The 26,042-nt window shown below is 39.7% G+C and overlaps 1 protein-coding gene across 3 annotated transcripts in view; it reads left to right on the top strand.

Annotated features, from left to right (window-relative positions):
- Positions 1–667: 667 nt before the first annotated feature.
- Positions 668–26,042, top strand: part of OSBPL2 (oxysterol binding protein like 2) — a 29,187-nt gene continuing 3,812 nt past the window's right edge. The window contains exons 1-14 of one of the 3 annotated variants that reach the window (XM_065645508.1): positions 668–744; positions 1,507–1,603; positions 11,169–11,333; positions 16,029–16,176; positions 16,417–16,492; positions 17,801–17,935; positions 18,383–18,480; positions 19,187–19,369; positions 20,416–20,523; positions 21,883–21,972; positions 22,608–22,731; positions 24,557–24,685; positions 25,076–25,199; positions 25,869–25,959. In XM_065645508.1, coding sequence (XP_065501580.1) covers positions 11,297–11,333; positions 16,029–16,176; positions 16,417–16,492; positions 17,801–17,935; positions 18,383–18,480; positions 19,187–19,369; positions 20,416–20,523; positions 21,883–21,972; positions 22,608–22,731; positions 24,557–24,685; positions 25,076–25,199; positions 25,869–25,959 — 1,343 coding nt within the window. In that variant the 5' untranslated portion in view covers positions 668–744; positions 1,507–1,603; positions 11,169–11,296. Of the gene's footprint in view, positions 745–981; positions 1,388–1,506; positions 1,604–11,168; positions 11,334–16,028; positions 16,177–16,416; positions 16,493–17,800; positions 17,936–18,382; positions 18,481–19,186; positions 19,370–20,415; positions 20,524–21,882; positions 21,973–22,607; positions 22,732–24,556; positions 24,686–25,075; positions 25,200–25,868; positions 25,960–26,042 lie in introns of those variants that run through there. The other 2 variants (XM_065645509.1, XM_065645510.1) reach the window with 2 other exon arrangements.

The following is a 26,042-nucleotide window of genomic DNA, read 5'->3' as shown; positions in this document are numbered from 1 at the left end:
GGTCTTTTCCAACTAAACTGGTTCTACGATTCTATGACACAGAGGATGGCTGGACATGGAAGATGTTGGAGCTCACTGGGATGAAGGAATGGCCTGAAAATCAAAATGCTGCTGATACACAGTATGCCTCAAAGTCGGTTGGAATGCTAGTAAAATAAAAATTTGGTGAAACTCACACTGGCACACAGCAAACCAAGAAAAAAAAAAAAAAAAAAAAAAAGGTGAGTTGGCCATGTATCCACCCTTATGTTATGAAGACTCTCTCATACATAGGTTATTCTCTCATACGTAGGTTATTGTGAGCTAAACCCATGTTTAGCAACTGGCTGCTGATGAAAGCACCCAAAAAACCCCACAGCTACACGACGTCGGTAAGACAAAAATGGTGTGCATTTGTGCAAAACCCGGGTGTATTTGTGCAGCGGAGGCCGCACCGGCCCCGCCGAAAGCGCCAGGTGAGGCCGCTCAATCTGCATAGCCCCGCCCCTCCCGCTCGCTATTGGCCAGCGGTCGTGCGGCCCGGAGCTGTGAGGCTCCGCGCCTCATTAGCATTCGCCCCGCCTTCGGGCGCGTGGGCGGGAAAGCCGATTCGTCGCTTCAGCCCCAGCGGGGCGAGGCCGCGCTCTCCGATTGGCGAACAGACGCGTCACTCTGCCGCTGCGAGCGCCGCACTTCCGCCTGGGTGTCAGCCGTGCCGGGCGGGGGGAGCGTTGCGGCGGGGCCGTCGCGGGAGCGCGGTGCCAGGTAATGCCGCCGCGTCCGCCCCGCCGGCCCGCCCCGCCTGCCCGCCCCGCCGCTCCCCGCGGGGGCTCCGCTCCCCCCACCTGCCGCAGCAGTGCCCCCGCTGAGGGACGGGCGGCAGCGCCTCCCCCAGCCCCGCCCGGGCCTGGCGCGGCCCAGCCCGGCGCGGGGGTCCCTCCCCGGCGGGGGTCGCTCTCCTCAGCGCCGCGGGGCGGGCTGCCAGGGCGGGGGCGGCCCGGCCGGGCTGCCGGCGGGCAGCGGGCTGGGGGAGCGCTGTCCCCCGGGCGCTGCACCCTCCTCCCCGGCGGGCACGGGCTCCGTGACCCGCTCGCCGGTTCTCTCCGGGCGCTGCGAACCGCAGGCCGGGGCCGCTGAGGCGGTGGCGCGTTGGGTCCAACCGTGTTCCCGTGGCGGGTCCGGTGCCCCCAGCCGCGGGCAGGACGGTCACTCCACCGCGGGGCTCCGGGGACGCGGGAGGCTGAAGGACGTTGCTGGGCAGAGCGCGGGTTGCGGTTCTGACAGTCCTAGCGTAGGGGGTTTTAGATTTTTTATTTTTATTTCCTGCTTGCTTTTGGAGCTGGGTAGTTTAAAGGAGTCTGTGACACGCATTTCCCAAGGTGAATGTGTTGAGCTCAGCTTAAGCACGGTACGTGAGCCTCTCGGGGCCTTTTAGGCCACGAGTGAAGCTCAGGGAGCGGTTAGGATTTACTTGAGTTTGGTTTTATTTTTTGTTCTTCAGTTACCTGCTCCGTGTTTCTCTTACAGAGCTCCTGAAAGGGAGACAAGCAAGATGGGAAAGATAGCAGGAAAAAAGGCTTTATTTTAAATAACTTGCCACCAGAACTTCTGCATGGTGACAAAGGTATAAATTATGTTGCCATTTATTTAATTTGGATGTTAATCCTGTTTGTGCTATCTGTATATTTGGATTCAAAATTCCTTTTGGAAGTGGTTTCTCACTGTGCAATGTTGCAGGCCAGAATTTCAGATGTGGGTTTGAAATCGCCTTCTGTTTTTTATGTCTAGCATAACCTTGTGTTTCCCCTCAGAAGTATCTGCAAAGCATGTTCGGTGCAAGCAGATATTGCTTTCATTTACTGTGGGTTTTCTCAATTAAAGTACATAGTCTTCATTTAAGATTTCAAAAAGGAAAAGAGAAAAGGAGACACAGATCTGCACTGTAGATTAGCATTTCCATACGACTCTCCTAATAGTGTTTCCTTTTTTAAAGATTATGTATACAAGAAAAAAAAAGTTTCATTCCAACTTAATCTTCCGAAGTTCAGTATCTCCACGTTCATATTGACATCTGGGGGCAACCACATATATATAATCTTAAGAAACTTTATACCAGTATATACTGGGACTTTTAAAATCTCAGAGCAATTTCTGGAAGCAGTGACTTGGGTAACTTCCAAACATAAAGTGCTGGATGGAAGTAGGAGAACTGGCTAAACTAGCACGAAAGCAAGAAATTCAGAGCAGTGTTGTTTTCTTTTTTTCCCCCAAGTAACCCCCTGAGTTTTCAGTTACTGTAAACAGAGCTTTTCTTAAAATAGTTGTCAAGTCATACAAACGTTTGACCATGTGACAGAAAGCTGAGGGTGATGTAGGATAAGATCAGGAGTGATTCTTACGTGTTACTTTCCTGACCAGCAGCACCTCATAATGAACTTGTAACTTCAGGGAGTGCTGGAAAGGAAACACTGAGACATCTGCTGTCCAGGAATAAATATGCCATTTTTCTCCAAAACTAGCTCTTCAACCATGCCACTATAATCTTATAAACAGAAAAGTTCAAGATGGAAAAATGATGATTAGACAAAAAACTCTGTGCCTGCAAGTAGCTGAAGACTATAAGTTAGACATTTCTGTTGATGCAATACTGGAAAACAGTGCGGTGCGTGTAGTTATTTGTTTGCTAACATCTGTGCAAATATACTTGATGGAGGGTAATTTTCACTGTTGGATGGTTTCTTTAAATCAGTTTTAATACTGTTACTGCTTTCTATGATACGTACTTGCTTAAGCTGACAGGTCTCATGATTGAGCCTGGTATTTTTTTCAGTCTTTCTTCTTGTGAATTCTACTGTGTGAACTTCACACATGCTGACCTAGAACAAAGGTGGAAAGCTTTGCTTTCTGTTTAGTGTTGGCTGGAAAACGTACCAGTCAGGTTTTTTTGCTTTGATAAGGCTATATTTTTAAATCACTGTTTGTAGTGCCAGTCAGATGATTTTTGTTGTTGTTTGAAAGCAAGATTCACATTGCAAGTACACTGAATTTTTAGGCAGATAATTCGTTAGCTTTGGTATTTGAAGTAACTTGTCCTTGAACAATGTGACATTACATCATGCTACTTGATAACTAGAACTTCCATTTACAAGTTGGTTATTTTTTTCTAGTCCTTCAATCAGCATTGGTTTTGTCACCTCAGTCATGAAGATTTCTAATAAGGAACGTCTGTATTTGGCTCCAATATGATGTTTTAAAATGCTTAGTGTTAAGTCTGTTCTCTGTGAAATAACTAAAATCTTTGGTTCTCTTAATTTTTTTTTTTAAGAAATACACAAAACCAGGCATGCAAAGAATACGTGTTAAATATGGAGTGCTCAATATCTTGAATGTTTTTGCTGAGTTTGAATATGTAGCTGATCCCAGGGGCATCTTTGCCTACCTGAATAAATGGCAAAGTGAGAGCAAGGAAAAAGTTGGTCACTCTGTATGTGCTGCTTTGGAAGATATGGGACTTTGACATGTTTCCTGTTGCAAAAAAATATAGATTGTGTGTTATATCTGTTCTTTTATGGTTTTCATTATTTTATGCAATAGACCACTATAGAACTCTTAATTAAAAAATACGTTCTCTCAGTATTTGAATTCTGAATAATTACTATGCAGAAGAATGTATGATGATGTAATTATTTACTTTGTATTCTTAAAGGCTTGTAATAGCAAGTTGCAGGAGAGCAGCAAGCAATTAGAATGTGTCAAATGTGGCTTAGCATTACTTTCAGTTATACTCTTCAAAAATTTATCATTGATTCAGTGCACAATGATAATGCCTTAATTTTCAGGATCAATAAGTTACAAGAATAGACTAAGCTTTCTTAAATGTGTGTGTGTTTGTTTTGCGTTGTTTTTTTTTTTAGTGCAGTTACAATTGGAAATTCACTTGCTGGTCTAGACAGATCCTTTAGATTATTTCAGTATATGTTATTATGCACATAATTTAATGAGACAGGTTTTTAGTAAATAACAGCAGCCCTCCATTCAGCAAATGTAGGGGGCTGGAGAGCGTTGTCTTCCTGGGATTGTTTATAAATCTGGTGTGCACAAAAGGTGGATTGTGTCTGCAGCTGCAGAAATACATCTGGACCTTTTAATCTTGGCCCTCTTGGTTTTACGATGCAAAACTTAAACTGTATATTGCCCTGTTGGACATGTAACCTCTGTGCTTGGCATTAGGCTGAAGGGAACCCTGGATCCGTGGCATTCCTGTTGGAGTTCAGTTCCTTGGCTGTTCAGTTTTAGAGGAGTGTTGTGGTTGTTGGGATGCTCTGAACCTTTGTGGTATCACAAAGAAGGTTGTGTGCTTACGATATTTGTCAACAACTGTGTTTTCGTGAACGGATTACTTCATTATATCTGTACTCTCATTATTTTTACCCTTCTGAGTCAGTTTTTATTAGGGCTCCCAAAGCAATCTGTTAATATATCTTGTTGGGTTTTGGCTCTAGCGATAGTTCAGAAGAAATGCCGATGTGGGGGTTCTAAGGCAGCAGTGTTGGGATTCTGGGGTGTCTGTGGTTCACGTCACACACTCCAGACCCAGCCACTCGAGCGAGTGAGAACGAGAATCCTTTTAATAACTGTCAATTATAAAACTTGTACCTGTTAAGACTACAGAGAAGAACACCAGCTTGTTTATAGCAGTGCATTTAGCGGCATGTTTGTTTGCTGGACGAAATGAGAACTTTGTTAGAAGAACAGAATGTCTCCCCCATGCACAAGCTCTTTCTAGGTGTTGCACAACATCGATGAACCTATTGAACGATTGTTTAATAGTGAAACAAAAATGCTATCTGTATTTAGAGATGGAAAGAACTTCATTTACGTGGCCTTATTTTGTCTTAAATGTAGTTCTAAATGCTGTGCAACCATTGTATTATCTGCATGGATTAATGTTACCGAGAAGATACCTAGGTGGATTCATTATTAAAAGTGAACTCTATTTAGAGGTATTTGTCCTGTCTTGAGCAGTCCAAGTTTTTTTGTTTGGTTGGTTTTTTTTAATCTGTTGACAACAGCAGACATAGTAATGCCTTTATACTGGAATCCATTAAGTATCTACTATAAATGTAGCTTTAAAGGAAATGCAAACATAGCAGAAACTCTGACTTTCTAAAGCTTTTGCAAATTTGTGATATCTTAAAAATCTTCAGCACATAGTCTACTAGCCACGTGCATGAACTCATGCTGCAGAATTTCGCTGTGTGAGGAATTGTTGGTAGCCACAAAAACATGGTTTCTTGTGCTGTAGGGCTTTGCCCTGGGTTAGTCAGCTGTTGTCATCCTGCTTTATTTGCAGTATGATCGCTATCATAATTAAGAATCTCCACGAAAATTATTTGTAAGATACCTTGTACAGAATAAATGTAAAACTCTACCTACCTGGAGAGAATGGGTCCACAGAGACAAAGCTTAACCAGTGCCTTTTAGGAAGAAGATCTGTAAAATAAATCTCTAATTATTTTTGCGGTTCTAGGGGCTTTCTCCAGTGATGTTATGTGCTGTAGTTTTCTTCACATTCTTAAACTTCTGTGATCAATTTGTAGGGGTGGTTACATTGATAAGAAATATTCAAGCATATTTAATTTTACCTTCAAAGTAAGTTTTGGTTCAAAGAGAAATGTTCGTAAATGATTAATTCTATATCTACTGATACTTGTGTTCAAATCCACTGTGCTTGGAGTTATTGATTACTTCCTGCCTTGTATCTCTTACAAAGAAGATAAAACAAATCCTTTAGGAAACTGGTAAGAAGTAACTAGTTTTACAAGATAGTATTGAATTACTGATTATTATGATTATTATTATTTTTAAACAGTGTGGCTAGAAATGAGCTAGTGTATCAGTCAGGATGTAGCCTAGAATTATGCCTCATGGGTAGGGAAGGCATGTAAACCAGAATTTTGTGATCTTTTGTAATTGTGGACAATGAAATAGTGTCTAAGGGAAGGTTACAAAGTCCAAAGGATGTTGTACCAGATGCTTTCAGGTAGAAAAGTGTCTCAAATGTTGACATAGTGTTAAAAAAGGAGAATACTTGCAGAATTCTGTGGGAATTTCAATGAAGTATTTTGCATCAGAAAATATTAATCTGCTGGAATCAAGTTTCCTTGGTCTTTTTTGTTTCTTAGTTTTGGTGGAAGTTCTGTGAACCATTATCTTTGGCCGTAGAACAGAATATTTGGCAGAAGTGACACTGGGGATCCCCATCGGTTCCTGTAGATCATTAATCACTGTACTGGTCGGGAATTCTCTGTCCGGTGTCGTCTTTACAGTTTTTATGTTCAATAAATGAAGTTTCTGATAGAAATGCTGTCGCTTTGTACTGGGGGCAGTACTTGATGTATGTGGCAATTATTGTGCTTTGTTCTGATGCAGAAACAAACTTTGCAGCCTGAACTCAGTTGCAAACCAGACTTGTGTTGCTTCCGTCGATTCTAATCCTTGTGAAATAGCACCAAAAACCCGTGTATTCCCGAGAGAACAGAACATGACTCTCTGTGCCATCAATCTGTTTGGCTCATGTGTTCCAAGCTAAATGCAAATAACCCCCAGCTACATGAAGGCCTGTCCTAGGGGCAGCCCCAGTTTTGCAAGATCCTTGTCACTCGACCTCTCTGCACCTCATTCAGCAGACTTGAGAAGGGACTCGTTCTTCTCTTGCTGTGGATGCGGAGCGAGTTTCATCTTGCCAAGACATCCTGATGGAAGATGCTGTTACATTCAAACTTTGAGTGAGAAACAAATCTAATTTGGTAAATAAAAATCCTCTTCAGGATTCTGCAGTCTGTGTAGCTGTTCTCTGGTTGGAGAGATTTTAAGTGCGTATAATTGCAGCAGGTATCTAAATCGTCAATTAAATTGACTTCTTGGCTAATTTTTATAGGTGCTTTAAACCCAGTGTTGTAGGTAACCTAATTTCATGAGTCAATTAAGATTCATCCTTGCTGAAGCTTTCATTGAGAGATGAAACGCTGCAGTTCGATGCTTTCAGGAGATGTCTATGAAGCAAAAATACATTAATATTTATCTTCTAGTTCAAGCTATTTATTTCCATCCCTTGAAGTACTACAGCTATGTTTTATTTCAGTTGGCAACTCGAGAAGGTGGAGTTGGCTCTTATTCCACCAGTTACGTTGCAGGACTGTTGGGGTTTTTGTTCTCCTTATGTTTTTATTTATTATTTTTAGTGTCAGTATGAAGGGTGTGTGTTTGATCTTCTGCTGGCTCTTCTGGCATCTCTTTCTGGACAGAAAGTGCATCCTGAACCCAGGATATCAAACTAATGGAAATGTTTCTCTTTATTAACATGTGCTGTCTGGTGGATTAAACAGGGTATGGAATTAATTTTTATTTGTATCAAGCTGATTTTAAATTCAGTCAAAGATATTTCTATTAAATTGAGCTTGTGACCTTTTGACCCATTAAAGAAAAGCAAAAACCTGAAAATTGAGTGTCTTTTCAGAATTAATGGGATTTGCCCCTTCTTTTCCTCCCCCACGGCAATACTTGTGCAGTATTTTAGTATTTTTCTCATATGAGATTTGACAGAAAGTTTTAATTTTATTTTTTTCCCCCTTGCTGCAGGCATTCTACTTTAAGTTAATAAACTTGATTTGTTTTAAAATTTGCTGTGGAAGCGCACATCCAGCAAAACCGTACATGTGAAAAAGCTGCTGAATGTGCTGGTTCATTAATTCTTGGGTGGCACTCTAATTCCCGCTTATTGAACTTCAGACACCATACCTGCTCATGCTGGTGAAGGTTTGTGTTTATTTTCATGACTATTTACTCTTTCCTTACTTGGTTTTGCTGAAATGCTCCTTGATCTCACAAGTAGATTCAATGTCTGTATAATGAACATGACCCAATGTTTTGTATATATCTCATAGAGCTAGAACATGGGCTTTGTGAGCAAAAAACCTCAGGATTTGTGAAGACAGGAGGATGGTTTCAGCAAAGCAGTGACTCCAGAATTGCTGCATGGTGTAAAATTTCGACTTCAGGTCTGGAGGAGTCAGGGCAGCTGGAGTCAGCAAACCAGACCTCAAAACTGAGCTGGCTGAACCACATTCCACTCAGATGAGCTACTCCAGCTGTAAATGCTTTACCTTTCTATAGATATGTAAATGTTTCTTGAAGGAGGAGTAACTTTTGGTTAAGCACCTGGGTCTTTGTTGAGAACAAGTCAGTATGGAGTAACTAGTTAGGTTGAATTAACTAAGTCATAGGAATTGCATGTTCAAACTCTTACAGGTTGTTTTGAACAGGTACTAGTGTTTGGTTTTTTTGATTGGTGTGTAAGTTCTGAGGACCCAGGATCTCAGTGACACAGATATAAAGTGTTTGGTGTTCTTTTTTGTTGAGGAGTGGAATTTGAGAAGGAGCAAGCACACATGATGACAAACTCGAGGGCTTCCTAACCTACCCAGATGAATAGCATAGGAAACTTCAACTTCTAGTGCTTGGGAGGGCTGTAAGCAAGTGAAATGTTATGGGCAACCGTTACAAGTCATCTCCAGAGCATCATGGAGAGGACAGGGGCTGGAGAGCACCTCAGCGGGCGGGGGATCTCCACACCTTTGGGTTTGGAGAGAAGCTCTGAAGGTGGAACCTCTCTTCAAAAGGAGCGTCTGCATCTCTTCTCGTATAGAAGAATGCATTGAGCAACTTAGATACTTTGTAAAGTGATTTGCAGTCTTGCACTTTTGTTGTCCTGGTTCTAAAAATAAATCCGAGTGGGAGGAAACGGTTTAAAATAGGTGGGAACTGTGCAAAGTCTGGGACTGATCTTATCAATACTGGATCTCTGGAAAGGAGTTCCCTGTACTTTCTGCTGCTGGGGACTGGGGGCTTGTACAGGACCTTCTAATCTGTGTGGATTTAAGCTTTTGAAAGCCAAGTGTGTTACTGGAAGTCATGTCACCTGGCACGAGTGACACGTTCAGCGCTGTGCTTGACAGAACACTTTGTTTGACATTGTTCCCAACGAGCTGATTGACAGGTTCGGTACAACTTTGTTCTTCCTTCATCATGGGACCTCAGCTGTCACCACAGTGTGGGTGGTTTGAATATTTACATTCTCTGCATAAAGGCTGTAAAGATCATTGAGAGCAGCATGTTTTCTCCTGAGAGCGAGCATCTCGGGATCTGAGTGCTTGTGACCATGGGTGTGCCATGTGTGTTTAGAATAGCATTTGTTTGTTCTGTCTGTGACAGATGCTTCTGGAAAGCAGTATGTCAGTCTTAGTCATCCCTCCTCTCTGGAAAACCTACTTCAAGGTGTGCTGTGGCAATGGTAGAGGTATTTTCTTGTGTTTCTGCAGTAATTATTGCGACTGCATGCTTTGTTTTGTCCTTTGCTTTTGCAAAAGATCCTCATGTCCTTTAAGAAAATGAAACCTTTTAATAATATTTCCATCCCCTACCTGTTCAGGTGTTGGGGTTGCTTGCTTGGGACCAGCATGAAATTCTTATTTCAGCATTGGTATCTCCACTTCCAAATGGTGTTATTGGACAGTGTAAGATCTTGTTTAACCTGTTTGTGGGTGGTTTTACCACATCACCAAGGTGCAAAGCTTATTTCAGAGGAACCAAAGTGGTAGTCCTTTGATTAGAAGATACCAGAAGCTCTTGGAAGTTTTTGACTTCGTGTGCTATGCTTAACTTAACTCTTGCTGGTCTGGTTTTTATATTGTATATTGTAGGCATTGGCATGCAAATAAGAAAAATGACTAGGTTCTACCCAAATAACTTGTTCAAGACATGCTTCAATAAATTATTTTAAACTTTGTTGTTTTCTGTTAATTGCTTTGGCACTCACATTAAATGTAATTTCAAAGAGTAAAATTGTATCATGGCAAGCAAAATAGGGAGTTCTGAAGGGAAAATGACTAACCGAGGTACCTGGCCTTGGCAGATGTAACACTTTGAGGCGACCGCTATGTTCATTAACTTAGATGAGTTCCAAAGTATGCCTCCTTATGAATGGAGGATTGGAAGGACTGTATGTTTGTGAGCCATTCAAATAGCTTTTGTTCTGGGCAGTGAGGTAAGCAGACTTGAAATACAGGAGGAATCGTGCAGTTTGATTTCTTGCAGCGAGGAAGAGAGAAGGAATGGGCTTCTAACGTGGCAAGCTCGTCTACTAGGAGCAAAATGTGCTTCTGGCTTTGTCTCTCTTAATTGGAATGGAATTGTGCAAGTTATAATTGCTCTGGAAAAAAAACTACTGTCACAAAAGCAGCGGGATCTTCAAGGATCATAAAAAAATTGACACTGACAGATTGAGGTTGTTTTGGAGGAGATATTGATAGCATTGCCATGCTGTTGTTTGTCTTTGTGTACTTGGCTTGTCGTTGGTACCTGATGAACATCTTTACAAGTACAAACTAAATTTTCTCATTCTTCTTCTTGGCTAAAACTGGGTGAAGTAAAAATGTTTGTGTTGCACCATTGCCAACCACCTGGAAAAATCTAATTTAGCCTATCCACAAAGTAGAGCTGGAATGCTTCATCAATCTCTAAGTTATTTGTGGTGTGCTTGGCTTTACCGAGGAAAAGTTTGTTGTTTCTTTACACAATCCCTCTCCAGGGGAAAAGTCTCCAGTTGTCTCTTCATAGCAGTAGCCTGACAAAACTTCTCTAATGGTCACTAGATGCTGATTTCATGATGTACAACGAGGCCCAACATTTTTATGCAACTGTGAGATTTTGAGATATAAAGTTCTTTTTGTTCCCAGCTTTCTTGGTTAAGGATGCGATAAGGCTCATCATCTCGCTGAAGAGCAGATTTTTTTTTTTTGCCAGCTGTCTTTTTCTTCCTTCAGTTTTCTGTTCCTTCCAGCTGTACTTGCCTGAAATTTAACTTGCAGTAAATAAGGTCTATTTTACAGTAATGTATGTGATATCTTTATATAGAGACAAATGCAGCATAGTACATCAGCTGTTCTTGTGGTAGGTAGTATTATCTTCAGAATGACTTCGGTATCAAAGAAAGCTATTTACTTATGAACGCAAGAATCCATCTTTTGCCATGGGAAGAAGTAGGAAAATTAGTATTTGTCAAGTGTGCATGCTTGTGCAGATCAGAAACGTGGAACTTGCTAATTCTGTTGCCTTGTCTTGTCAAATAGATCATCTGAAGCAGCTGGATATTTGCAAAAGAAGACTTGGACAGCACACAGATACTTAATCTCTAAACCGAGTTCAACGATGCATTAGAGGAAGCTGGATTGGCTGTACGGAAACTTCACACTGAAGGATGAATAGTGAAGAAGAGTTTTATGATGCCGTTACGGGTGAGTGGGCACAGTGCAAAAAAAAAAAGAGCAAGCTATAAACTGCATTTTGTGTGGTGAGGGGCTACGAATATATTGCTGTTATGAAATAAATAAAAGGTAAACTGCTGTTGGTAAAACTTGTAGTGCTATCTTCTGAAAAGAAGAAAGGAAGAATTGTAATTCAGGTTCAGATTTGGAAATGAGTTTTTTATTAGAGCTTAATGCTGGTTATCATTTCATCACTGTAACAGTCCTTTAGTGGCAGTCTTGCTTTCATTTTCTGTAAAATGCAGGTAATTTAATAGCAGCTTGAGAAGTAATGCTTTTAAGACCTTTTGAAAGGTGAACTATCTTATGTGGGTTATTTCTTTTGTTATTTTGTTCATTTATTTATTTTAATGGAAAGCTTATCCTGAGGAATTGAGGTAGAAAATGTTGTGGGTTTTTTTTTTTGTTGTTGTTAGTGAGAAACAAATTATTGTACAGGTATACTTTCAAGATAGGGAGCCAAGAGTCTTTGCAATCCAGTGTTGTTTCTAGAAAAGCAAACATGAATCGCTTCATGCTTGAGCAGTGTATCAAATAGTTCTTTTCTTTGAACTAATAAGGATGAGTGGTTATTTATAAGAGCCTTACATGGTTCTAGTGTTGAAATAAAATGCTTAAAGTGTTCTAATAAAAAAAAAATTCCTTCCAAAGATCTCAAACAATTTGGAAGTCTTCTACATAAATGTCTCCTCAGAAATCCTGTAATAGTGGTGAAATGAGAAATGCTGGCAATGGTGAGCGCAGAGCACTTCATGTACTCATGGGAATGAAAAAAATAATGGGAAGCACGAAAGCTGAAGGAATGGCAGTAGCGTGGGCAGTACAAGTGGGTAAGATGGACTTAGACATGGTTGGAAATTCACGTGAGGAGTGAACAGAGGGTTTGTTCTGCTCTCAGTCCAGGATTGAGACCTGGCTGCCAGGAACAAGCACGTTTTCCAGCTGTGTCTTAGCTCCATGCTGAGATGAAAGGCAGCGTGTACACCCTACTCTTCTTCTCTTGCTCCCCAGGAGTCCCGGGCCCTGGTTCCCCAGAGGGAGCTGCAACATGTTCCCACAAGTTCAGTGGTGTTGGTAGCTGGGGACTGTGGTTTGTGTCCTCCGAGTAGCAAACCAGGCTTAGCAGGGCACTTGAACTCCATGTGAAGTTGGGCTTTAGAATTGTGCAGCAGTCTCAGCGGCAGCGCAGGTGGCGTGCTGCCTCCTTTAAGATACTACAAGTTTACTTCTTGAAGAAGCCACAACTTTTCGGTAGTTATTAATTGATGACATCCACTTCTAGAATGAGAATCTATCCTAAAGAGACCCCAGGTTTTGTTGTGGTGGATTTCCTCTCTGCCTGAGAAGTTTCCTGCTTCTGACGCCATCTCTGTCACATCCAAAAGACCTACTCACGTGATGGAATTGTGTGGTTGGGAATCATCCTCCTGGTAGGTGGTTTGACCCTGACTGGGTGATGATCACACCTGCGAATGTGCAGGAGGGACTGAGTTACACAGGTGATGAATCACGGCAGTGACGGGTACAGAGTTTTCACGGAGAGAAGTTCCTTTGCATTCAGAAGTTATTAGCATTGCCGATGAGTTGGACGCTTCATGACTGAGTATTCCCCTTGGGGATGATACCTGTGGTCTCAGCGAATTCTGGACAGCAGAGCAGCTGCTTTTTCTCAGATATAGGAGGTAGTTTTCTGAGACTGCGTCAGGTAAAGTGGTCAATCCTTTGAATTTCAGATTCTTTGAAATTCTGTGTGAGATGGGGAGTGTATAGCTTTGCTCGCTTGCCTCTAGCCTGTGTCACCTTGGGTTTCTTAATCTAATCGCAGACTTTAATTAAGGACCATGTGCTATCAGTTCCTGCTCTGTCAGAACTGTATCCTTCATTAATTCTGTCAGATATCTGTTTGCCAAAGTGTTTTGTGAAAGGGTTGCCACAGAACAGGAAAATGTTTGGCAAGTTACCAGGGTAATTTCTTCTTGACAAACATGAATAGTTTAGTTTCTCTTTTTTAAATAGTAATCTGCATTTCCATGGAAATTTCCTGTTCTGTGCCCATGAGGTTAATCTGGCCTGGTGTATTTGTGAGGATATGGCCCTTCTGTTTCCTATTGCTTGGCTGGTGTTCACTGAAAACCGATTTTCACTTGGGGCGGAGGAAGTGAGGGATCTACTGCCAAATTTATGAATTTTCATAATGTCTGGATTAAACTGTGTTAGTGGATTCTGCCATAATGTTAAAGTATTGTAGGTCTTGCGACAGGCCAGCTTGCCTGTGGGAGCAGCGTGAAACGGCCCGGTGTTGTGATGATGGATCATCTTGAAAAGCGGAGAATGGCAGTTTCTGACAAAGAAGAAAATCCCTCTCACTTCACGTGCTGTCTACGCTTCCAGCGTGTTTATCCCTATTCCTTTGTCCTGAAGATTCTCAGTACTATGCTATTTTAATTCCCTTTCTGTCTTGAGTGACGAGGCTTAATTAGTATTAAGGAAGTTGGTGACTACGCGAGGGGCGGTCGGTCGTGTGTGGAGGTGTGTGACTCTGGGATGGGCTCGGCTCCCTTGCAGGTGGATGAGCAGCATAGGCTGAGGGTACTTGTTTCATTTGCAGGATGTGGAAGAAGAAGGCCAAGAAAACTAGAGTTACTGGCAAGTCACTTTTCTTTAAGCTCTTGAAATAGATTAATGTTGGCACCCAACTTAGAAATTTGACTTGGGAAATTTAAGACTTTTTAAAAGCTTTTATTTTATTCTGGCACATATAAGTTGGGATTTTGATTAAGCTATTTTTTGACATTTTATTTCTGTGTGTGGTCCTGCTTTTAAATCCCCATTTTGATCCTCACTTCTAGTGGCTCTTCACTATAAAAACTGTCCTGTAAGTAAAACTTATGTACTCAGTTTTGAAGTTCAAGGCTTTAATGGCAGCTGGAAAAAGACTCTTTTTCTAACTTAGAAAAACAACCAACAAATATTTCAGTAAAACTCTTTTTATGCCAGATCAGTACTTCCTCTGGGTAGTTCTTCACAGAACTGTAATACTTAGAACGTCATTGAGAAACAACTTTTAAAACTTTCTCAATGGGCTTGTAGTAGACAAGAGAGCTGATACTTAAGGTTGAAAGTGTAGTTGAAAGCCTAGTGATTATCTAGCTGTGTACCTAGTGGTTTGGCTTTTGTTTGTTTTGGTTTTTTACGTAATTAGGTGGAGATGCACTCTAATAAAGCAGACTTTACACTTTGCATATATCTTATCTTTCTGGAGCAGGGATTTAATTTTTGTTGTTTGTAAGCAATACACTTGTTTAAATTGGCATTTATTTACTTGCCAGTTCTGTATTGTTTTCCATAAATAATACATATACCTGAATCTAAATTCCCTTCATGCTGTACAGGAGCAGAGCAAAACAATTCTGAATTGTGGAGAAATGGAAATATTAGTGTGCATAAAAACAATGGACATTTGATAGGATTTGCATGGTTTCAGGTACAATGTAAAGACTGTAATTCCAGTAACAATTTTTGTAACTATTCCCCTGAAAACCCAATGACTATGCCTGTTATGAAGCTTTACTTTTACATTTAGATGTGATTATTTCATTGAAGTGCCTGTTAAATGTGATGCTGTTCCTTACGTTGTGTGCGCTCGATCAGCTTTCTGGGTGAGGGCACATGTACCCAAAACCTTCATCAGTCAAACTATTATAATAAGTTATTTTGTTATGCCCTACAGTACTTGTCTTATCCCTCTCTTTGTACTGTAACAGGTTCCAAAAAAACCCTCATATGTGGTTAGCAATGCCATTTTAAATTTTTTTTTTTTTTTTTTTTTTTGTGGAGGCATGTGTTTGTGTTTGGTTTGTTATTTTTTTTTAAGACAGGTGTTTCAGGGTAGTCTTCTTTTTAATAACCTGGAAAAAAAAAAAAATATATATATATATGACTATCATACTTTCCAATTAAGTACTAAGACTGCTAAGGTGTGGTCATTGCTGTATAATTACATGCTTGTGACATCAAAATGTAGGAGACAGTTTAATACATGACATCACCCATTACACCTGCTGTTTACCGAATAAGATCACACTGGTGGAACTTCCTTGTGTGGTTTTGAATGTCATTGTCATGGTCTTCATCCCTCAAAAAAATGTGGCTTTTTGTTTTGAATGTATGCCTGGTATGAATTGCTCTACTAAAATAAAAGCATCCTATTGGAGATGTTTGCTGCTGGATTGTGAAATGGCCATTTTATTTTATTTTATTTTCTCCTTGCCTTTTAGCAGTATAAATAGGCTAAGTTAAATTTTTTTTAAGGTCTTTGAGGAAAACTATATAACTGAACAAAATTACTGTGATCACACTGCAGCTCTGAAGAAGAGACAATACAACTCATCTGAGTAGCACCTACTGAAGAACTTGCAAGATTCTAAATTGGTTTTATATTCAGCCGTGTGAAAAATTAGTTGAGAATGCCTGATTCTAATGCAATACTTGGCTCTAGATACTCTTGGAAATTAGATCACTTAATAAAGGGTTTTCACACTGATATTCTTTAAAATAAAACAACCTGCTATAAGTGTACTTGTGCTGTGAGTTACCAAATATGAGTGGCACTCTGTGGCATAATAAGGTTCCCAAGAAAACTGTCGCCTTGTGGTTTTGCTACAGGCTTTGATTCCGACAATTCTTCAGGAGACTTTTCAGAAGCAAATCATAAAGTTGCAGAAATGCTCGATCTAGATCCACACCAAAGCAATAGGACCGGAAAGCACAATGGAGAGACAGAGATTCAAGAAAATGGAATTAAGAGACACAGGTAAATACATAGTACTATGTAATAAATGAGCACTGGGTACGTGCCGGCCCATTATATTTTGGGGCATTGCTTTTCTCATCAGAAGAGGTTGTTTCTCTGGAACTGAAAAGACATTTCACTTCTCCGCTTCCTATGTCAACTCTACGTTAATGTTTTGCTTCCTTTATAAGTACTTCAATACCTACCAATGTCTTGTTGTTTAAGGCACTGATAACTACAGTTGTTTTTTTCCCGTTACAGGACATCATTACCTGCCCCAATGTTTTCCAGAAGTGATTTTAGTGTGTGGAGCATATTAAAAAAATGCATTGGACTGGTAAGCTGGCTTGGATGAAATAAGCTGATGTTAGGTCTCCGAACTTCAGCTGGTTAATTTTATTACTTAAAATTTATGACACAGAACAAAACCTGGTGCATTTTGCATTTTTTTTCTGTAGGGAACATAATCTTAAACTGCAGCTCTCTGAATCTCAACATCCATTTTCTAACAGTATTATTTCCTTACTTGCTCTAGCTGTTGGAGCGTGTGGATTGGCATTTGTAATGCTGTCCTATAAGAACTAGACTAAAGCCATTAAAAATATAGTAAACTATGGTTTGTTTAACACAATGTTCTCTCGTCTGCTTTTTTATTCTTTACTTAGTAAAGTGGGATTTAGGGCTTTTTTTTTTTAAAGTTTTTGGTTTTGTTGCCCCCATAATTAAAGCAGTTTATGCCAAAAAAAATATACTTTTGTCTGATCAAAGGGATAGAAGAGTTTGGGATCTGTTAGAGTTTCTTAGGGAATCCAGTGTAGGCTTGGAATATTAATTGTGTGATGTAACTGGGTCACAAGATTTATTCTTGAACTCAAGAAGTTAGGACTAACTTTTTTTCCTGTACCATCTGGGACAATGTGAGGAAAATGTTGCATTACTTAATTCGGTGGCATTCTTCTCTCCACTAAGTTGTAAGCACTTAAATGATGCTTTAGTGCTCAGTCATGAGTGGAACTTTTTCATTAAGCAGCCTTATTTGCTTGGGTATAGCAGGAGTCCTGGGGAATTGGAAATCTCTGCATGAACTTTGTCTGTCTTGTGTCCACATGTGAAATGAGAAACATTCTGACGCAAATAACAGCTTGCTTAAATAAAGCCACTAAAATTTGTTAGAGCAATTCAAATCCTATTCTTTATGTAACTGCTCCTTTTAAAAAATAATTTGTGGTTACTGCAGTGAAATAGTTAGATTTTATGCAAATAGGTATGTGAGGATTTCAAAAGAATGCATGGTACTAAAATATCAGTAATGAAGTGGTTGGCACGTTATTTCTGCTATTTGTGGAAGTTTTAATCTCTTGTGATTTATGTAGACCAAAGAATAGAAGGTGACATTTTTCTGGAATTTACTAGCTTGGCTGGTTCAATTTTTGAAGTTGTTTATTTTTTCAGATTGCTGCTCGGGTTCTGCAGCACTTCCAGCCCCTTTCAGCTGTAGCATTTGCAGGTCTACTATAGACTTGCCAAATGCTTTTGAAGAATGCTACAAATAAACTAACACACAACTTATTTTCCAAAATCTTGTTGTTGTCAGTTGTTACCTTGGTGGTGTGTCTAAGAAATTTCTTATCCTTTTGTTACCCAGGAGCTGTCCAAGATTACGATGCCTATTGTCTTCAACGAGCCATTGAGTTTCCTTCAACGGATAACAGAATATATGGAACATATATACCTCATTAATAAGGCTTGTAGTCATGCGGACCCCCTGGAAAGAATGCAGGTAAGTAACAGCTCCCACCTTCTGCTTGGTTCAGAAGTCTTTCCTCTCCCAAAATCTTTCATTTTAAGACAGTTTCTCACTTGAGTGCGTGTATTTCTCTGGGACTGCCAGAAGAACGCCCATATTTGTCTGTCAAAATAGGCGAAAAGTAGACTTAGGAAAAAAAAGTCTGTCCTTTTAGAGGTAGGGGGAGAAGCATGGAGCAGAGTCTAACCTGACAAAATTTACTGTGGAAAATAATTCCTTTTGGAAATGAAATTCCTAAGTGCTTACATTTCTCCACTTCTGTATCACTTATCGCATGGCTTACAAATGTTTTGGCCTTAAGCAATGTATACTGCTTTCTTTTTGGAAGAATAATAAAATACTGTAATGTGCAACAAATATATTAAACTTAGAGTTTTAATGTACTGTTCTCATAACAATCTGTTCTTGATCTGCTTATAGGCTGTAGCTGCTTTTGCAGTCTCTGCTGTAGCTTCTCAGTGGGAGAGAACTGGCAAGCCATTTAACCCGCTGTTAGGAGAAACCTATGAATTAACCAGGTAATAATTACTTTAAATTGGGAGCTGGGGCTATTTGTGTTCTTGAGTTAGCAGGCTCTCATACTAGTTCGGTTATTTTTTTCAGTGAAATAAATCAAAATCTACTAAAATATATTTCTGAGTATAGCTAAAATTCTTTTCCCCAAACTATCTCAAAATCTTTAAGCAGTTGTTATAAACGCTATTAATTTTATTTCTGGGTTTAGGCAGAGTATTCTTTTAATTATTCAGAGAAAAAAATGGTCTATGTTCTTCCAAAAAAGACATTTCCTGAGCAGAGACTATTAATTTAAATAATGTTTTGCTGATCCTCTCAGATAGAGGAGTTAGTCAGAAGGACTTCCAGCTTGCTCAAATAAATGGATGATATGTATGCAGTGAAGAAAAGAGTTTTCAGTCAGACCTTTGCTGCTCAAAGAGTTTCAATATTTTCAAGAGTTATTTCAGAGACAGATGCCTTTCTGGGTGGAAGCTCATTGACGTGTTGGAAGGTGGGTTGGTTTGGGGTATGAAGAGAAAGAGTTCAGAGTACAATTTATTTCATTCCATTAATGGAAAATGTGTCATGGGACTAAAAAGGAAAAGTCTCATCTTGAGTTTAATCTAAAGATCCCTCAAACTTTTTAAAAGTATCAAGTAACTCTTTTCTCTTGTAATATTTTAAACCCAATATTTACTGTTTAATGCTCTTTTTTGTTGTTGCTAGGGAGGATTTAGGATTTAGGTTTATATCTGAACAAGTCAGCCACCACCCACCTATTAGTGCATTTTATTCTGAAGGCCTCAATAAGGACTTTATTTTTCATGGATCAATCTACCCCAAACTAAAATTCTGGGGAAAGAGTATAGAAGCGGAGCCTCGGGGAACAATTACTTTGGAGCTTCTGAAGTGAGTATGAGAAGTAAATATGTTTTTTTTATGTTGATCTCCTTAACATTTACTTGAATAAAAAGATAGATGATTATCACCCTATTGGCTCTTCATAGGTGATTATTTAAAAACCTCTTGCTGAAGAGGTTGTTAGAATTTATGTACAAGTTAATTTTCACTGCTTAATTGCAGGGCTCTGTTTTCTCAGTAAATCTTTGGGAAAAGGATTGAATTGAGCAATAAATTGGATTTTTAAATGTCATGTTTACAAAGCTTGAATACAGTGCTATCGTGTCCCATTGGTCTTAACCAACCAACCAACCAAAAAAACCTCAAACCCACATGCACACCCAAAATCATCCTCAGTGACACTGCAACAAGCCTCATATACTGATGTGGAAACTTGTGGTGTATTTGTAGAAACCACTTAAGCAGTTTGACTCATCACATGTTCCTCAGGTTCAAAAGCCTTTACCTCCCAGTGTTTGTAAAATGAAAAATTGTTTTAGTGGTTTAGCCTGACCAAGCTTTGAGGAGGAGCAACTTCAGATCAAACCTTCGTCGGCACTGGTAGTGACTAACCTCAAATATTTAGGTTCAGTGCTTTTTTTTATCACCAAAAAATACTCTCTAGACTATGATAGAGGTTTACCACAAAGAGCTTTGGGAAGAAGGTTGCAGTGAGGCTGCAGGAGTTGAAGACCCTATTAGTGTTTGCCCGGTGCTTTTGTGTTATGTTTTATTACATACAACTTCAAATGAAAAAAAGGCATTCCTGGGACTGCTGTTTATCTTGGGCTGGAATTTGTAATCAAAAGCACAGCAACTGTAAAACTTAATATTTCAGCTCTGTGAGAAGGAAGAAGAATAAAGGGGGTATCGCTTTATTAACTTGCACCAATGTTTAGATACAACACATTGTTGGCTTCTAAAGAAAAGTCTGTTTCTTTTCTGTTTTGAAGTTAACTGCTAAATATTTTGCCCTGCCATGATCAGAACTGAAAACAGACTTACATTCCATCTCAAACTCAAGAAAATGATTTATTTCTCTATTTCCTTTACAGACATAACGAAGCCTACACATGGACAAATCCAACCTGCTGTGTACATAATGTAATTATTGGTAAACTGTGGTTAGAACAATACGGAACGGTAGAAATTGTAAATCACAGGTAATGCTCATGATGGAACTGAGAGCTGACTCAGAGGGGCTGGTGCATGGTCACTTTGATACAAAGCAGATAGTTTTGACTTTTGTCAGACATACAGGGAGCTTGGGTTTGTACAGGGAGCTTGGGTTTGTACAGGGAGCTTGGGTTTGTAAGTCCAAAGTATTTTATTTTTTTTTCTTCTTTCCTGCCAAATGCAAATGACTGGGCTTCATGTAATAACAACATTAATGAAAAGGCACAGCCTAGATGGCTTATGGGATACACAGATTTTACATTTATGAGTTACCCATTCAAATTCAACCCTATTGACAGAGAACAGAACCATTAAACAGAATAACTGTTGGAGGCTTGTAGGGGACCTCCTTCGTGTTGATAGTGATTTGGCACTCTTTTGAGTTTTGATAACAGAGAACGTCTTAAATTAAGGGTACAGCACAGAAAAATGATTGCAGAGGAGGATAATGTGAACTTAGAGCATGTCAATAGCTCTGCCAACTGCCTATATAAAAGCTTTTTACCTCATATAAATTAAATTGTCTCCTGTAATGATGAGGGAGAGAATTTTGTGAAAACTCTATTAATTCTGTACGTATTTTTCTGCCAATAAATAGGAGTTTTAATCCAGCAGGGCTGCTGTTTTCATACTTCTCATACTTCTCAAAACTAGAAGTTTTGATACTTCTCATAGCATAAAATCTACAATCCCGCCTCCTGTATTTGCACAAAAGACCCAGGATGGTCTCTGTGTGCTTGACACAGAAACTTGTCCTCCTACCTCACCGAGAGAGATTATTTACATGCATGTACATCTCAATGCAAGGAGGATGATGAAATATAATGCTGGCTTATGTTTGTAAAATGTTTAGGTCAGAATTTTTGATACCAATTCAGATGTAACTTTTGAATGCACTTAACTAGATTTTTCTGTGTAGGTCATTTGTAAAAGTTATTTTTCATTACAGTTAGCTGTAAATAGATATTAATCTGAAATGCAGTGTGTTAATAGTGTGGGTTAAGTCGTATGCAGGACTACGTAATGTTTTATTCCTAGTTCTTTTGATTAAATTTTAGGTTTACGTGAAACGTGGAAGTATTGGTCATATTTTCAGTTGGCTTTCACAGGCCAATGTCTTCATGTGCACATTGATTTCTTTTTTTGTCCTTTTTGTGGAATTTGGAAATTTGTGTGCCTTTTTTAACGCCATGGTCAGATAACAAACCATAGTTAAATAATGATATAATTAACTACCCCCCAGCTAACTCTAACTCTATGCAAAAAGCTAAATAAGGTAAAAAAAGTCAAATTACTAATGTATTTAGAGTCTTACTACTTTACGCGTGTATTTATTTCCTTTACAGTACTGGAGATAAATGTGTCCTTAATTTTAAACCGTGTGGCCTGTTTGGGAAAGAGCTTCACCGAGTAGAGGGCTACATTCAGGACAAGAAGTAAGTGATAAAAGCCTTTGGCATCTCTGTTTCCGAGCATCGTGGCTCTTTTGCTGGTGTAGTGACCACAACTGATGTGACTGTGAAGTTGCTAGAAATCCAGATTGTAACCCATCTCTGTTCTCTGTGTCAAGATTAAACCCCTTGATTCTAGGATGATCATTTTGAGCATTTTTAAAAAAACCTCTCCAGTCTTTGGAAATAAAGGTATCCAGGGAGAATGCAGAGCGTTTGCAACTGATTTCACTGTTGTATAGTCACCATTCTGGTCTTCAATTTAAAATAATGACAATATGGTAATTAGAAATTTTTAATCAAACCCAAATCTGTTTCGTGATTCTGAGTCTCTATATTGAAAACTATTTGCTTTATTGTACCCACACTCATTTTAACAGTGGCAAAAGCACATGGCTAAGTCATGAGGATGTGTTGTGCAGGACTGAATGCCAGAAAGACTGGAATAAGCTGAAGCCTTTTATTTGCATTATCAAATATCTGGCTTCTAAGAAATCTGCAATAAAATATTAAACAACGAATTAGGAAGACGGGTGTTTAATATAGATCAGAATCTGCACAACTTGACTTAGAAGGCTTTCTAAGAAGCAAAAGTTTATTCTCCTTTGCTTTCTCCGCAGCAGAAAGAAGCTGTGCGTGATCTATGGCAAGTGGACGGAATGTTTGTGGTGCACTGATCCCACTACGTATGAGACTTACAAAAAGAATGAAAAGAGAGGTGGTGAGCAGAAGAAATTGAAGCCGGTAAGGTTAAGGATTCTGTAAGGAGAAAAAGATACTGAAATACGAGAAATAAAAGGAAAATATCATCTTTACATAAATGGTCAGGTGGTGGTGATTAGAGGGTTAAAACAGTGTGTCTTTTGGTGAGGGTCAGATGCTGCTGGTATTGGAGAGAGCTCATAGGAACGGTGTTTGCTAGAGGTTTGTCAAAGAGAAGTCATAAAATATCAACCCCCAAGCTGATGTTGTCCAGTCTTCGAATGAGAAAAGTGGCTTTGCTGCCAACTCCGGCTGTAAAATACTAGAATTTGGGCATTAAAAATAAATTGCATGGTTTTTTAAAGTCAGTTGTGCTTTTTGGTGATGCAGCCTTCAGAATTAGATGTAGACAGCCTAGGCAACAAAGGGGTTTGAAATCATGCAGGGTTTTTTCATCACATGCAAAGTGTTGTCAGGTAAGTTACCACCAAAGCCTCAGTCTCACATGGAAAATGCAGAATGTTGCACGATGCAGCAGAGGACTCTTGGGTTTCCTGAGATCAACAGGGTCTTGCAGACCCTGGTTGCTCTTTGAAAATGATAAGTTAAACAGAAGCTAATCACTCTTAATGTTAAGAGGTTCAAACTTTTATTAAAAAATATTAACATTAGAAGAATCTAGAGCAACAACAAGCCTTGCTTTTGGCTCTGGATTCTGTCATGATGCGGGCTTATATTTTGACTTTTTTTTAAATAATAAGGTTCTGTTCATCTTATGAAAATCAACTCTTTCCTTCCTTCCTGTTGAATCTATATTTAGATGGGGAACTAACAGTAAACCAGATGTTGACGTGGAAAGTAGCCTAAAAGAGTCTTTTTAAATAATGAATACTCAAACCAAGTGATTGAAATTAGACTCTCAACCGTATGGAGCTGTTTTCTAGTATATAAAACAGGCCATGTTTAATAGGGTATTTTTGAATGAAGTCAATGGGCCATGTCAGAGGGGACAGAAAGAAAATAGGAAGAGAGTGGGAGTGAAAATACTGTCACTCTAGGATGCTATTGCCTCAAACTTCCCTTCTGGTTGTTGTGGTTTTAAATGGTTTCTCATGGTGAAATCCTCTGAAATTCCACAGTGTGTCTGTCTGTCACCCACAACAGCCAGATTCTCTCAGATTCTGAGAGCGGCCTCTAGAAGAATACTGCATTTGATTTTATATATTCATTATGACAGCACATCTGGTAACAAAGGAACTTGGAAGGAAAAGCACTGTATTTATACACTTAAGTCCACAGTCTTCACAGTGAGAAAATTGGCAGTGATAATAGTTATTGGAATCTAGAGCATTGGAAATCAGACTGAAACAAGGACAGATCTGTTCTTTAATCGCACATCCAAATACTTTGCAAATGATGACGCAATATCCAAAAGCAGGAATGACCTATTTATCTATCTTAGGCCATTATGAGAACTGGTTTAAATTGCTGTCTTGGCTCATTTCAACCTGAAGAAGTAATAGTCATGTTAGGTGAAATTAAACTATGGCATGGGATAGCAGGGAAGCTAGAGAAAAGACTTCTGAAAGCTATTAATTTACCATTATTAATTTTTTCTTGAACAGACATTGAAGTTGTACGTAGGTGGTGGGAAACTATTCAGATATATCAGGAGCAAGGCATTACAATAAAAAAGAGAGGAACAGTGTACAGAGTAAGGAAAAGCAAATATGAGAGGTGAGGCAGAAGTACAGGAGAGTGTTTAATATGTCAAATTTGAACAGATTCTTCAAGAGTCACTGTAGAACTCTAGATGAAACTGCCCAATTTCCCTTTGTTCCCCTGCCAAACGTTATCTCCGTTTCAGAGTGAAGATGTTATTAAATCTGAAAATGATGAGGCCGATGATATGCCAGAGGTTCAAGACACGGTGCAGTTCATACCAGGCAGTAAATTGCTTTGGAGAATAAACTGTCGGCCACCAAACTCATCACAGGTACCTGTTTCCATCAGTCTGTGTATTGCTAGTGATTTATCCACGGGAATGTGAGTCACGTTCAGGGGAGACCTTGTGCCTGTCCTTAGTGTGCTGTCAGGCTCTGGTAGTTCTTCCCCATATAAATACAGAGGAAAATCTGTCTTGATCCTCTGAAATGGAAACTGACTGAAAAAGCTGTAATTTATGTCCCTTTCTGCCCTTCCTTGTCCCTCCCCTCCAACAAAACCTGTAGTTTCGCATGACCCCAACCTTGCTTTCAGGGCAACCAGGGGGAGGAGGTTTGTCTCAGTAACTTCTCTTGGAAGTTCTGTTGTATATGTTTGGTGTGGGGAACTCAGTCCCCCTCTGCCAAAATAACCCGTGTGTTCTCTTTAACTTGCTTTGGAGATGTACAATTTCACCAGTTTTGCTGTGAGTCTCAATGAGCTGGAAAAGGGCATGGAAGCAATATTGGCTCCCACTGACTGCCGGCTGCGGCCGGATATCAGAAACATGGAGAACGGCAACATGGGTGAGTGTTTGGAGGAAATATTTTCACATTAGAAAGTTTTGAGAGGGGTGACTGAGGGAGGTTGGTTGATACAGGAACATTGTCTTCAGTTTCTCATTCCCAGAGCAGCCTTAAATCTTTTCATCCCGTGTTAATGAACACGCTTTAGAATGATGCACGGTGGTCTGTTTTCTCCCAGAAAAGTCTGGGAGAGCAAACGTGTCCAAGGTGGATGCCAAGTTCCTGTGTTATGGTGTATTTGTGTGTTTGTGAACCTGGGGGGAGCTGGCAGACGCCTTCTCTTGCTCTGGAGTTTGTCTGGAAAGGCATGTGGGGAGCAGACGTGTTCTGCGCCTCTGGCGTTTGGCAGAAAAAACACATGGCCCAATAGTGCAAAAAAAAAAAAAAATCACTTTATTATGCCTAATCTAAATTCTTTCCTGCTGTCTTGGTGCAGTGTTTCTGATAGATAAAACACCAAAATTTCAGTTTCGACTCTGTTTGTAGTAGCAAATTTTCTGAAATGACAATTCTATTTTTTTTTGTGGCCTCAGATTTTCATTGTTCAGTGAGATTGTGTACAGCAAATACTTTCTTCTGCTTAAATGAGCTATAATTTATTTCTCTGCAGTCTGTGTTCTGCATTTTTTATTTTGCTAAGTAACCAATTTCTCTTTAAATGTTTTTTAGATGTGGCTAGTAAAGAAAAAGAGAGATTAGAAGAGAAACAACGAGCTGCTCGCAAGGAGCGTGCAAAGGATGAAGTGGAGTGGCACACACGGTAAGGGGGAAGCAAGTTGTATGTCTGTTTACTGTTTGGAATGGTTTTGTTCAGGACAGTATGTGTGTGATTTCCTGCATGAC

The sequence above is a fragment of the Caloenas nicobarica genome, chromosome 15 (assembly GCF_036013445.1).
Source record: "Caloenas nicobarica isolate bCalNic1 chromosome 15, bCalNic1.hap1, whole genome shotgun sequence".
In the NCBI taxonomy this organism is placed as follows: Eukaryota; Metazoa; Chordata; class Aves; order Columbiformes; family Columbidae; genus Caloenas; species Caloenas nicobarica.
Note: the sequence above shows the minus strand (reverse complement) of the source record. Positions and strands in the feature narration are given on the sequence as shown.